General features: G+C 40.3%; 1 protein-coding gene across 2 annotated transcripts in view; it reads right to left on the reverse strand.

The window, feature by feature from the left end:
- Positions 1–15,323, reverse strand: part of HERC2 (E3 ubiquitin-protein ligase HERC2) — a 278,100-nt gene that overhangs the window by 47,333 nt on the left and 215,444 nt on the right. For both annotated transcript variants that reach the window (XM_071676734.1, XM_071676733.1), the window contains 6 exons: positions 14,507–14,916; positions 9,244–9,399; positions 8,925–9,040; positions 7,064–7,262; positions 6,739–6,953; positions 2,856–3,012 (listed from right to left, as the gene is read on the reverse strand). In XM_071676734.1, coding sequence (XP_071532835.1) covers positions 2,856–3,012; positions 6,739–6,953; positions 7,064–7,262; positions 8,925–9,040; positions 9,244–9,399; positions 14,507–14,916 — 1,253 coding nt within the window. The remainder of the gene's footprint in view (positions 1–2,855; positions 3,013–6,738; positions 6,954–7,063; positions 7,263–8,924; positions 9,041–9,243; positions 9,400–14,506; positions 14,917–15,323) is intronic.

Here is a 15,323-nt window from a genome sequence, read left to right on the forward strand (position 1 = left end):
TACCAAATTAGTTTCCTCAATATTTCAAGAGATGTACATCTATGCACTTTTCCCATAAGCCCTATATTCAATATGTCATCTTCTCAATCACAGTCAAAGGAGTCTCTCCTTCAGGCTCAATTTACTATTTCCATGTATGGTTTTTTTTTTTTTTTTTTTTTTTTTTTTTTTTTTTTTTTTTTTTTTTTTTTTTTTATACTTTGTCGCTGTCTCCCGCGTTTGCGAGGTAGCGCGAGGAAACAGACGAAAGAAATGGCCCAACCCCCATACACACGTACATACACACGTCCACACACGCAAATATACATACCTACACAGCTTTCCATGGTTTACCCCAGACGCTTCACATGCCTTGATTCAATCCACTGACAGCACGTCAACCCCTGTATACCACATCGCTCCAATTCACTCTATTCCTTGCCCTCCTTTCACCCTCCTGCATGTTCAGGCCCCGATCACACAAAATCTTTTTCACTCCATCTTTCCACCTCCAATTTGGTCTCCCTCTTCTCCTCGTTCCCTCCACCTCCGACACATATATCCTCTTGGTCAATCTTTCCTCACTCATTCTCTCCATGTGCCCAAACCATTTCAAAACACCCTCTTCTGCTCTCTCAACCACGCTCTTTTTATTTCCACACATCTCTCTTACCCTTACGTTACTTACTCGATCAAACCACCTCACACCACACATTGTCCTCAAACATCTCATTTCCAGCACATCCATCCTCCTGCGCACAACTCTATCCATAGCCCACGCCTCGCAACCATACAACATTGTTGGAACCACTATTCCTTCAAACATACCCATTTTTGCTTTCCGAGATAATGTTCTCGACTTCCACACATTTTTCAAGGCTCCCAAAATTTTCGCCCCCTCCCCCACCCTATGATCCACTTCCGCTTCCATGGTTCCATCCGCTGACAGATCCACTCCCAGATATCTAAAACACTTCACTTCCTCCAGTTTTTCTCCATTCAAACTCACCTCCCAATTGACTTGACCCTCAACCCTACTGTACCTAATAACCTTGCTCTTATTCACATTTACTCTTAACTTTCTTCTTCCACACACTTTACCAAACTCAGTCACCAGCTTCTGCAGTTTCTCACATGAATCAGCCACCAGCGCTGTATCATCAGCGAACAACAACTGACTCACTTCCCAAGCTCTCTCATCCCCAACAGACTTCATACTTGCCCCTCTTTCCAGGACTCTTGCATTTACCTCCCTAACAACCCCATCCATAAACAAATTAAACAACCATGGAGACATCACACACCCCTGCCGCAAACCTACATTCACTGAGAACCAATCACTTTCCTCTCTTCCTACACGTACACATGCCTTACATCCTCGATAAAAACTTTTCACTGCTTCTAACAACTTGCCTCCCACACCATATATTCTTAATACCTTCCACAGAGCATCTCTATCAACTCTATCATATGCCTTCTCCAGATCCATAAATGCTACATACAAATCCATTTGCTTTTCTAAGTATTTCTCACATACATTCTTCAAAGCAAACACCTGATCCACACATCCTCTACCACTTCTGAAACCGCACTGCTCTTCCCCAATCCATGTATGGTATTTTTTTTAAAAATCATGTCCACACAAACAATATAGTTCCCTCATAATGGATATGGTTTGTTAACTGGGCCCAAAGTGCTTAAAGTATTCCTTGATGATGGGTCAATATAGATGAAAGCTACAAGCTGAAGTAAAATTAGCCAGCAGAGTATTCTATCTTACCATAACTTAAAACTGACAATTGTTTGATAGAATATTTAAGCACCTACTTGTGTGTACAGCAAAGTTGAACATATGTGGTGACCCTATCTTGTTGCTCCTCTTTTCTTTCATATTGTTTTCATAATTAACTAACTGTCCCTGCAATTAACTCCTCACTTACTTTATTTATCCACAACTTTTTTCAGAGTGATGTATTTTCTTACATCTTTCTTGATTCAATTATTACTTGATTCTAGTAAAGATTTTTGGTTGAACAAATCCTCCCTTTTTCAAAGAACTTGAACTGTATCTAATGGTACTCTCTTACTGTATATCTCTGCAATGTAATTCATATTTGTGATAATATTTCTTTTTATTTCCTGGCTCAGCCACTTTCTAAAAGATTTGATAATTTCAAATAAGTTTTTTCAGGTTTGTTTACATATCCTCATGCATCAAACTGTCTTAGTGTGAAAATTCTATCTCATCACTCATCACCAGACTGGATGGGTTTTTTTAATGTCTTCAAATTACAAATTTGCACTTATGACGACTCCTGAATCTTTGCACTTTCTTTGTTCTCCACATCTCTTGTTGGACCCTGATAAGATGTCACAGTTATACTGTTGATCCTCATGAAATCTGTTTAGTATTTTCTCCTAAGAATGACACAAACTTTATGTATGTCCAACTGTATATCAAATCAATCTTTTTATTTTCTTGAACTCTGTTGTCATCTGCACAACTTACGATTACACTTTTATATCTTTGTAAAATCCCAATACCATTGTTATAAAAATTACCATTCCTTCTGGCACACTCACTGAAACATTATCATACAGTTCTGTCTGCCACTACTATGATTTTTTTTTTCTTTACTCTATACTACTTGATCTGTCTTCCTAATTTACCTATTACATTTCACTCTGTAAATGACTTACAAAAATTCAGAAATTTACTAAGGCAAAAAAAAAAGAGCCTACCATGAAATTTTTCCTGAGGGAAGACTAGTCCAAAACACTTATCAAAAAAGACACTTAAAAATTCCCTCATATTTTTTAAGTAATTATTTTCAAAATATTATTTATACTGTATTATGAAAACTAGTGTGACATACTTCAGAGTCTCCATGGCCGAGTCTCCCATAACGTCCTTTGCCCCATGTGTACAGCTCCCCTGCAGATGTAATGGCAGCAGAGTGAGCTCCTCCACATGCTATCTCCACCACCCCTTTTCCTTGTAGTGTCTCTACAAGTCTTGGACGATCATGGGGGCTGAAAAAAATTATCAGTCATAAATCATTAATCCCATTATCAGTAAACTAAACAAAGTAAGATCTTTTATTCATTTATTATTTATTTTGCTTTGTCGCTGTCTCCCGCGTTAGCGAGGTAGTGCAAGGAAACAGACGAAAGAATGGCCCAACCCGCCCACATACACATGTATATACATACACATCCACACACACAAATATACATACCTATACATCTCAATGTACACATATATATACACCCACAGACATATACATATATACACATGTACATAATTCATACTGTCTGTCTTTATTTGTTCCCATCGCCACCCCACCACACATGGAATAACAACCCCCTCCCCCCTCATGTGTGCGAGGTAGCGCTAGGAAAAGACACCAAAGGCCCCATTCGTTCACACTCAGTCTCTAGCTGTCATGTAATAATGCACCGAAACCACAGCTCCCTTTCCACATCCAGGCCCCACACAGCTTTCCATGGTTTACCCCAGACGCTTCACATGCCCTGGTTCAATCCACTGACAGCACGTCGACCCCGGTATACCACATCGTTCCAATTCACTCTATTCCTTGCACGCCTTTCACCCTCCTGCATGTTCAGGCCCCGATCACTCAAAATCTTTTTCACTCCATCTTTCCACCTAAAATTTGGTCTCCCACTTCTCCTCGTTCCCTTCACCTCTGACAGATATATCCTCTTGGTCAATCTTTCCTCACTCATTCTCTCCATGTGACCAAACCATTTCAAAACACCCTCTTCTGCTCTCTCAACCACACTCTTTTTATTTCCACACATCTCTCTTACCCTTACATTACTTACTCGATCAAACCACCTCACACCACATATTGTCCTCAAACATCTCATTTCCAGCACATCCACCCTCCTGCGCACAACTCTATCCATAGCCCACGCCTCGCAACCATACAACATTGTTGGAACCACTATTCCTTCAAACATATCCATTTTTGCTTTCTGAGATAATGTCCTCGACTTCCAAACATTCTTCAATGCTCCCAGAATTTTCGCCCCCTCCCCCACCCTATGATTCACTTCCGCTTCCATGGTTCCATCCGCTGCCAGATCCACTCCCAGATATCTAAAACACTTTACTTCCTCCAGTTTTTCTCCATTCAAACTTACCTCCCAATTGACTTGACCCTCAACCCTACTGTACCTAATAACCTTGCTCTTATTCACATTTACTCTTAACTTTCTTCTTTCACACACTTTACCAAACTCAGTCACCAGCTTCTGCAGTTTCTTACATGAATCAGCCACCAGCGCTGTATCATCAGCGAACAACAACTGACTCACTTCCCAAGCTCTCTCATCCACAACAGACTGCATACTTGCCCCTCTTTCCAAAACTCTTGCATTCACCTCCCTAACAACCCCATCCATAAACATATTAAACAACCATGGAGACATCACACACCCCTGCCGCAAACCTACATTCACTGAGAACCAATCACTTTCCTCTCTTCCTACACGTACACATGCCTTACATCCTCGATAAAAACTTCTCACTGCTTCTAACAACTTGCCTCCCACACCATATATTCTTAAAACCTTCCACAGAGCATCTCTATCAACTCTATCATATGCCTTCTCCAGATCCATAAATGCTACATACAAATCCATTTGTTTTTCTAAGTATTTCTCACATACATTCTTCAATGCAAACACCTGATCCACACATCCTCTACCACTTCTGAAACCACACTGCTCTTCCCCAATCTGATGCTCTGTACATGCCTTCACCCTCTCAATCAATACCCTCCCATATAATTTACCAGGAATACTCAACAAACTTATACCTCTGTAATTTGAGCACTCACTCTTATCCCCTTTGCCTTTGTACAATGGCACTATGCAAGCATTTCGCCAATCCTCAGGCACCTCACCATGAATCATACATACATTAAATAACCTTACCAACCAGTCAACAATACAGTCACCCCCTTTTTTAATAAATTCCACTGCAATACCATCCAAACCTGCTGCCTTGCTGGCTTTCATCTTCCGTAAAGCTTTTACTACCTCTTCTCTATTTACCAAATCATTTTCCCTAACCCTCTCACTTTGCACACTACCTCGACCAAAACACCCTATATCTGCCACTCTATCATCAAACACATTCAACAAACCTTCAAAATACTCACTCCATCTCCTTCTCACATCACCACTACTTGTTATCACCTCCCCATTAGCCCCCTTCACTGAAGTTCCCATTTGCTCCTTTGTCTTACGCACTTTATTTACCTCCTTCCAAAACATCTTTTTATTCTCCCTGAAATTTAATGATACTCTCTCACCCCAACTCTCATTTGCCCTCTTTTTCACCTCTTGCACCTTTCTCTTGACCTCCTGCCTCTTTCTTTTATACCTCTCCCACTCATTTGCATTTTTTCCCTGCAAAAATTGTCCAAATGCCTCTCTCTTCTCTTTCACTAATAATCTTACTTCTTCATCCCACCACTCACTACCTTTTCTAATCAACCCACCTCCCACGCTTCTCATGCCACAAGCATCTTTTGCGCAAGCCATCACTGCTTCCCTAAATACATCCCATTCCTCCCCCACTCCCCTTACCTCCTTTGTTCTCACCTTTTTCCATTCTGTACTCATTCTCTCCTGGTACTTCCTCACACAAGTCTCCTTCCCAAGCTCACTTACTCTCACCACTCTCTTTACCCCAACATTCTCTCTTCTTTTCTGAAAACCCCCACAAATCTTCACCTTCGCCTCCACAAGATAATGATCAGACATCCCTCCAGTTGCACCTCTCAGCACATTAACATCCAAAAGTCTCTCTTTCGTGTATCTATCAGTTAACAAGTAATCCAATAACGCTCTCTGGCCATCTCTCCTACTTACATATGTATACTTATGTATATCTCGCTTTTTAAACCAGGTATTCCCAATCACCAGTCCTTTTTCAGCACATAAATCTACAAGCTCTTCACCATTTCCATTTACAACACTGAACACTCCATGTATACCAATTATTCCCTCAACTGCCACTTTACTCACCTTTGCATTCAAATCCCCCATCACTATAACCCGGTCTTTTGCATCAAAACCACTAACACACTCATTCAGCTGCTCCCAAAACACTTGCCTCTCATGATCTTTCTTCTCATGCCCAGGTGCATATGCACCAATAATCACCCATCTCTCTCCATCAACTTTCAGTTTTACCCATATCAATCTAGAATTTACTTTCTTACACTCTATCACATACTCCCACAACTCCTGATTCAGGAGTCGTGCTACTCCTTCCCTTGCTCTTGTCCTCTCACTAACCCCTGACTTTACTCCCAAGACATTCCCAAACCACTCTTCCCCTTTACCCTTGAGCTTCGTTTCACTCAGAGCCAAAACATCCAGGTTCCTTTCCTCAAACATACTACCTATCTCTCCTTTTTTCTCATCTTGGTTACATCCACACACATTTAGACACCCCAATCTGAGCCTTCGAGGAGGATGAGCACTCCTCGCGTGACTCCTTCTTCTGTTTCCCCTTTTAGAAAGTTAAAATACAAGGAGGGGAGGGTTTCCGGCCCCCCCGCTCCCGTCCCCTTTAGTCGCCTTCTACGACACATGAGGAATGCGTGGGAAGTATTCTTTCTCCCCTATCCCCAGGGATAACATCTTATGTTTCAGAATAAAGTATATTAACAAGTTATAAAATCTAAACAAGTATATCAACTTTTAAATGAGGCTAACCTTTTGTTGCCATGACCTAGTTTTCCATCATCACCTTCTCCCCATGAATAAACATCTCCATCAGCAGTGAGAGCAAGGCAGTGCTTCCCACCAGAGTTTACAGCTACCTTACGGATAACAATGTGCTGTACTGATTCCAAGAGAGTGGGGGTTGAGACTGATTCAACTCCACCAATGCCTAGTCGCCCTCCTGCTCCATATCCTGTAGCATAAACCTACAAAGAATCATAAAAAATCTGATACTATCAAAAAAGACAATTTTAGAGAACTGCTATATTCATCATTACTTTTAGTGATGCATCATAAAAGAATTTCAGACACATACCTTTCCATCTGCAGTGACTGCAAAGAGAGTTTGTTCTCCACCAATGAGCTGCACTGGCCTAAGTGCTGTAAGGGTATCACAAGGAGTTGGTAGCTTAACTTTAGCCCCTTCAACTCCACCTAACTGACCACGATGGTTGTGTCCCCATCCAAAGATGCTGCCACTTCCTCCCCAAGACAGAGTCCAATCTTCTGGTCGTCTGTTAATTTGCAAAACAATGCACCATTTGAATCTAATTATCTCAATTAAGCTGCAATATTTTATCATGGAATATCTAATGAAATACCATTGCCATAATAATAAGCTGGCCAAATACGAGTACAGAAAAACACACAGCACAATACTGACAAACTTGCAACTTTAACAGATAAAGTTTCTTGATCGGTTGTCCAATCAGACAACCGATCAAGAAACTGCTTATTTCTGTCCAGAGTGACAGTAACTGGCTGACAAAGCACACAAGATGTTAAGAAAACTATTAGTATTAACCCTCCCATCAAACCTGCATGATGAAAAAAAAAAAAGAAAAAAGGATTTCCATAATGTTAGGAACTATGACAAACAAAAGGGCAAAGGGGAGGACTGGCCTGTCCTGAAAATTTTATTTCCCAACCTTTAAGAAAACTGCCTTCAGCAAGTCAAATTTTTTTTTCTCAAAAAAGAAGTATCACTAGTCATATCTAAAATCTGGAGTTACTGGACTCTGCCTGCTTGAGTTTACACCATGAGTGAAAAGTCACCTTTGGCAAGGCTGTATTATTAGGAGTAGTTTTGTCAAAGAATTTCTCAATGCAAAGGAGTCTACATAACCCTGCTACTAGAAGTAGTGCAGCCTTGGGGAAAAGGCCCCTTTAGAAAGGTCCTGAGTAACATCAGTATGTATTCTTTCACAGAAATTAGTCCTGGGGTAGTTATGAATTAATAAAATTAATAAATATCTACAGCCTCAGTTAAATATGACATCAAGTCCAACACTGGACGAGGACTGACTTCACTACCAATACAGATAACTCTAATAATCACGAAGTATTAAATTTAGTTTTATATATATATAAAAGTTCATATCAAGGAACATCTCATAAAAAAATAATGTTATGCTGATCATGTTGATGAAACCACTCTAAAAACAATGTCCAGGTAAGAGTTCTAAAGTCCACACAAAGTTTTGTAGTTAACTATTCACTCAGTCACTTTCAGTATAAAACTTCACATCATGAGGCAAGAGAGAAGTTGGAAGGAGATGGTGTGCACATAAGGAGGCCATTAGTGTACAAAGGGAGTGTGGGTGTTCATTTTATGCATAGCTAGCAGACTAGTTAAGTTACAGGGGGAATTTTGGTAAGGGCACTTCATGAAATACAATAAATTACACTCTTATTTATTAAGGAAGGGTGGGCAAGTAAATATGGTGAGGTAGTATGGAACATAGTTGATAACTAAACTAACTTCAACAACAAGGTAACTAAGGTCACTGGATAAGTCAGAATCATCAATATCCCTGCTAGCAGATGGAGGAAGGAAAGTATCAATGTCAGGTTTCTCCAGCATGGCAAATAGGGCATCGACATCAGGTTTCTCTGACATGACCAGACAATCATATACATATGAACCTGCTTAGTTGGAGGTGGATGGCAACTTAAAAGATTTTACAATAGAAATCTAATTTGTTGTTTGTTGCTTCATTTTATATGAGTTTCTGCATAGAACCAAAAGAGGTGCCATACCCCTGATGAATTTCAAGCAATTTCCAAAGCATGTGTCAATTAATCAAAGAAAAATAGGATATATACATTTAAACACTGGTATATGGAAATTGCATTTAAAAAAAATTAGACTATACTATAAAAAGCTAAATAACAACCTGTTAAACCAAAGGAGTAACTGTTCATCATGCTGATGCATGAAAACACTGTGATCTTCATGTTCAAGTGACAAGACTTCCCCTTCACCAAGCATTTCACAAAGTTTCTTTCGTACCTGTTGAAGAAAAAACACTTTTGCACTCAATACCATCCTTAAATACAATTTTGTACTCGAACTGGATATATATATAGTACTTAGCAAAATACTGTATCTACTAAAACCATAATTTTACTTTAAAATCTTTTTTGAGTTAATAAGGATTCAGAATCTTAGAAATCATTAAAATATTAGAATAAATCAAAGTGAGTGTAACATACATCAGCACAAAATCCAGATGGTAGAGGTGTGCGTTCGATCAGTGATTTCAAGACTCTGGATGCAACACAGTATCTTCTAAACCATGCCCACTTATGTGCTTCACCAGAACCAACTCCATTGTCTAGCTCTAGGTCACATGCTAATCCAACAAGTACCTATTATGAAAAAGTTGTCAAAAATTATCAAGAGAAAAGACAGAAGCAAAACATTACTCATTTTGTACAGTTAACACTGCATTGGATACTGGCCTTTATGAAGTCTGTGAAAATATGCAATTAAAAGGAAACAATGATGATCAAAACTTTGAAATATCAAATGCAACCCAATTAATGATAATATCCTTAGCCCTGGATTTAGCTCATTTTTGAGTGAGAGCTACTACTGGTGGTGTGAAAGGAGAAAGTTGAGAGTAAATGTGAATAAGATCAAGGTTATTAAGTCCAGCAGGGTTGAGGGACACATTAGCTGGGAAGTGAGTTTAATGGAGAAAAATTGGAGGAAGCGAAGTCCTTTAGATATCTAGGAGTGGACTTCGCGGTGAATGGAACCATGGAAGCAGAAGTGAGTCACAGGGTGTTGAAGGGGGCGATGAATAATGTGCAGAATAAGAGAACATTATTTTGGAGCAAATATAGGTATGTTTGAAGGAAGAGTAGTTCCAACAATATTATAAGGTTGTGATGCATGGGATGTACAGAGGAGGGTGGGTGAGTTGGAAATGAAATGTTTGAGGACAATTCGTGGCGTGAGGTGGTTTGACTGGGTAAGAAATGAAAGAGTAAGAGAGATGTGTGGAAATAAAAAGAGTGTGGTTGAGAGAGCAGAAGAGGGTGGTGTGTTGAAATGGTTTGGAAGTATGGAGAGACTGAGTAAGGAAAGGATGACAAAGAGGATATATGTGCCAGAGGTGGAGGGAACAAAGAGAAGCAGGAGACCAAATTGGAGGTGGAAGGATGAGTGAAAAAGATTTTGAGCAATCGGGACCTGAACATACAGGAGGGTAAGAGGTGTGCAAGGAATAGAGAGAACTGGAACGATGTGCTGTCAATGGAACCAGGGCACGTGAAACATCTGGGGTAAACCATGGAAAGGTCTGTGGGGCCTGGATGTGAATAGGAAGCTGTGGTTTCGGTGCATTACACATGACAAATAGAGACTGAGTATGAACGAATGTGGTTTTTGTCTGTTTTCCTGGCACTACCTTGCTGAAGTAAGGAGCAGCAATGCTCTTTCCCGTGGGGCCAGGTGGCGCCAGGAAGGGATTGAAGGCAAGCAAGTATGAATATGTACGTGAGTATATATGTATATGTGTTTATGTGTATGTATATGTTGATATGTATACGTATGTATATTTGCGTGTATGGGCATTTATGTGTATATGAGTGGATGGGCCATTCTTCGTCTGTTTCCTGATGCTACCTCACTGATGCAGGAAACTGCAATTAAGTATAATAATGATTAAAATCTATCACCTGCACTGAATTCTTCTCATTTTATTAAAACGTTGGTCTCTAAACTGTAATTATTACTCTTTTTGTTTTTAATACCTTGCCTACAATACTTTAAGTAACTGTACCTTAAATATTTTAGATGGTCTATATTTCTTTTCCATACTTCACCAATTCGCTCATTTGCAAGGTATTTATAGTTGAGGAAATAGCCTCACTCACATCCATTCTCCAGCTGTTATGCTTAATGCAACAAAACCATAGCCCCCTACTCATATTCAGGCACTATAGACTTTTCCACAGTTTCCCCCAGGTGCTTCATATGCCCTAGTTCAGTCCATTGACACCATATTGCCCCCCCTGTGCACCCTTTCATTCCAAGTCCCTCTATCCTGTGCATGCCTTATGTCCTCCTCCATGTTTAGGCCCAAGCATTCAAAATCCTTTTCAGTCCATCCTTCATTTCCAAACTGGTTTTCTCCATGATATTGTCCCCTCAACTTCTGATACATATTTTTTTTTTTTTTTTTTTCCGCTGTCTCCCGCGTTTGCGAGGCAGCGCAAGGAAACAGACGAAAGAAATGGCCCAACCCACCCCCATACACAATATATGTACATACACGTCCACACACGCAAATATACATACCTAAACATCTCAATGTACACACATATATACACACACAGACACATACATATATACCCATGCACACACTTCACACTGTCTGCCTTTATTCATTCCCATCGCCACCTCGCCACATATGGAATACCATCCCCCTCCCCCCTCATGTGTGCGAGGTAGCACTAGGAAAAGACAACAAAGGCCCCATTCGTTCACACTCAGTCTCTAGCTGTCATGCAATAATGCCCGAAACCACAGCTCCCTTTCCACATCCAGGCCCCACACAACTTTCCATGGTTTACCCCAGACGCTTCACATGCCCTGATTCAATCCACTGACAGCACGTCAACCCCGGTATACCACATCGATCCAATTCACTCTATTCCTTGCCCGCCTTTCACCCTCCTGCATGTTCAGGCCCCGATCACACAAAATCTTTTTCACTCCATCTTTCCACCTCCAATTTGGTCTCCCACTTCTCCTCATTCCCTCCACCTCCGACACATATATCCTCTTGGTCAATCTTTCCTCACTCATTCTCTCCCTGTGCCCAAACCATTTCAAAACACCCTCTCCTGCTCTCTCAACCACGCTCTTTTTATTTCCACACATCTCTCTTACCCTTACATTACTTACTCGATCAAACCACCTCACACCACACATTGTCCTCAAACATCTCATTTCCAGCACATCCACCCTCCTGCGCACAACTCTATCCATAGCCCATGCCTCGCAACCATACAACATTGTTGGAGCCACTATTCCTTCAAACATACCCATTTTTGCTTTCCGAGATAATGTTCTCGACTTCCACACATTCTTCAAGGCTCCCAGGATTTTCGCCCCCTCCCCCACCCTATGATTCACTTCCGCTTCCATGGTTCCATCCACTGCCAAATCCACTCCCAGATATCTAAAACACTTTACTTCCTCCAGTTTTTCTCCATTCAAACTTACCTCCCAATTGACTTGACCCTCAACCCTACTGTACCTAATAACCTTGCTCTTATTCACATTTACTCTTAACTTTCTTCTTCCACACACTTTACCAAACTCAGTCACCAGCTTCTGCAGTTTCTCACATGAATCAGCCACCAGCGCTGTATCATCAGCGAACAACAACTGACTCACTTCCCAAGCTCTCTCATCCACAACAGACTTCATACTTGCCCCTCTTTCCAAAACTCTTGCATTCACCTCCCTAACAACCCCATCCATAAACAAATTAAACAACCATGGAGACATCACACACCCCTGCCGCAAACCTACATTCACTGAGAACCAATCACTTTCCTCTCTTCCTACACGTACACATGCCTTACATCCTCGATAAAAACTTTTCACTGCTTCTAACAACTTGCCTCCCACACCATATATTCTTAATACCTTCCACAGAGCATCTCTATCAACTCTATCATATGCCTTCTCCAGATCCATAAATGCTACATACAAATCCATTTGCTTTTCTAAGTATTTCTCACATACATTCTTCAAAGCAAACACCTGATCCACACATCCTCTACCACTTCTGAAACCACACTGCTCTTCCCCAATCTGATGCTCTGTGCATGCCTTCACCCTCTCAATCAATACCCTCACATATAATTTACCAGGAATATTCAACAAACTTATACCTCTGTAATTTGAGCACTCACTCTTATCCCCTTTGCCTTTGTACAATGGCACTATGCACGCATTCCGCCAATCCTCAGGCACCTCACCATGAGTCATACATACATTAAATAACCTTACCAACCAGTCAACAATACAGTCACCGCCTTTTTTAATTAAATTCCACTGCAATACCATCCAAACCTGCTGCCTTGCCGGCTTTCATCTTCCGCAAAGCTTTTACTACCTCTTCTCTCTTTACCATATCATTTTCCCTAACCCTCTCACTTTGCACACCACCTCGACCAAAACACCCTATATCTGCCACTCTATCATCAAACACATTCAACAAACCTTCAAAATACTCACTCCATCTCCTTCTCACATCACCACTACTTGTTATCACCTCCCCATTTGTGCCCTTCACTGAAGTTCCCATTTGCTCCCTTGTCTTATGCACTTTATTTACCTCCTTCCAGAACATCTTTTTATTCTCCCTAAAATTTAATGATACTCTCTCACCCCAACTCTCATTTGCCCTCTTTTTCACCTCTTGCACCTTTCTCTTGACCTCCTGTCTCTTTCTTTTATACATCTCCCACTCAATTGCATTTTTTCCCTGCAAAAATCGTTCAAATGCCTCTCTCTTCTCTTTCACCAATAATCTTACTTCTTCATCCCACCACTCACTACCCTTTCTAATCAACCCACCTCCCACGCTTCTCATGCCACAAGCATCTTTTGCGCAATCCATCACTGATTCCCTAAATACATCCCATTCCTCCCCCACTCCCCACTCCTTATTACAATTATAACACTATATTAAGTTTATTACTGGAATACTTAGTGCAAGTAGTTTACAATTCTCATAACTAATCTTATCACTAGTTCACCTTCTATTCTACTACATACATATTGTAGAATGCTGTTCCACCTTGTTTAGAGTACATAATGTACTTAAGACTAAATTTTTCCTTGTAGCAAGGCTAGCTCTAAAAAAGCTACATCCAAAAGCACAGCATATGCTTCCTTCATATCTGAAATTTTCTACACTTCCTACCTAAGTGCAGACATCTGAATTACTAATCCTTTACCCTTCTTAAATCTACCTTCATGCAAACAAGAATTTTCACTGATTTTAACAATAAATTACATTATTAGTTGAATTTACAATAAGATAATAAATTGTCAATGTATTTCCAAGGACTATATTTTAGTTTTTCATTGTCATCTGAGGTTCTGCCATACAAAGATATACACAGGTGAATGAACAGATGCAACAAATGGGAACAAAGTTACAAACAACACTCTTAGCAAAATCCTTCCCTAAAGGTTAAAAAGAAATTGGATTTTTCTCAGAAAAGACAGAAAATGGGAAGGAATAAACATTCAATGGGTAATAAGAAGAAAGGGGAAATAAAAGCAGCTGAAGAGTATTAGCAATGCAGTTTTAATGGCAGAATACCCATTAGCACTACTATGTATTTCAAGCAGTCACTCTCTCAGCTAAGACAATTATAGAGATCAAGGCATCCACCTTACTACAAAGGACTTTATTAATACCTTGAATTTTTTTTTCTTTACCTTAAAGAACTGGGAATGCATCAGATGTTTTCCTCCACGAACTAGTGGGTCTTCATATTCTGCTTGACGAAGAAGAGCCTCTGGCAACCCCTTCAGCAGACTTACAAGAGGCATCTCTGGGACAGTCTTAACCTCTACAGATGGTTTCACAAAACTACAAGATGACTCTAAACTTTCTGTGCTTCCTCGTAATGATGGTGGGGCAGGTGGAGCTAGAGACTGTGGAGCTGAGGTAGGTACACTTGGAACAGATGAAGACTGTGGGACCGGGGATATAGGACGAGATGGAGCAGGGGTAGAACTAGAAGAATATGAAGCAGAAAGAAGAGCACGGATGTTAAGACCAGATCCCAGATCAGTAGTGACAATCTTTCGGAGAGTTTTGAGGGCCCACATGCGCTGACTGGGTGCTGCAGAAAGAGAAAATCCTAAATTGAGCATACACGTTACAGAATAACTTTTGTAATAGTTACAGATACTCATCCTATAGCACCAAGTAAATTCTGACAAGGACAAAAAATGATCAGTATTCAAACTTATGAACTTAAAGTATGAATTCTAAAATTACTACTAATAATATCTTCGACCTATCAGCAAAGGCAGTTAGATGAACTTTATATGGAGGGCATGCCTATGAAAACATAGGGAAAAGCTCAAACACAAACCAACGGCTGCTTCAAACTCTCCAACCATGACCTACATATCTATGGACAAAAACTGAAGTCAACTTGTCTATAAACAGAATAATTATTCCATTTCCATGTTGAAATATGTAAAGCTCATATAGATTTATATACATGATAAGTGGAATATATGG

The sequence above is a fragment of the Panulirus ornatus genome, chromosome 23 (genome assembly GCF_036320965.1).
Source record: "Panulirus ornatus isolate Po-2019 chromosome 23, ASM3632096v1, whole genome shotgun sequence".
Lineage (NCBI taxonomy): Eukaryota > Metazoa > Arthropoda > Malacostraca > Decapoda > Palinuridae > Panulirus > Panulirus ornatus.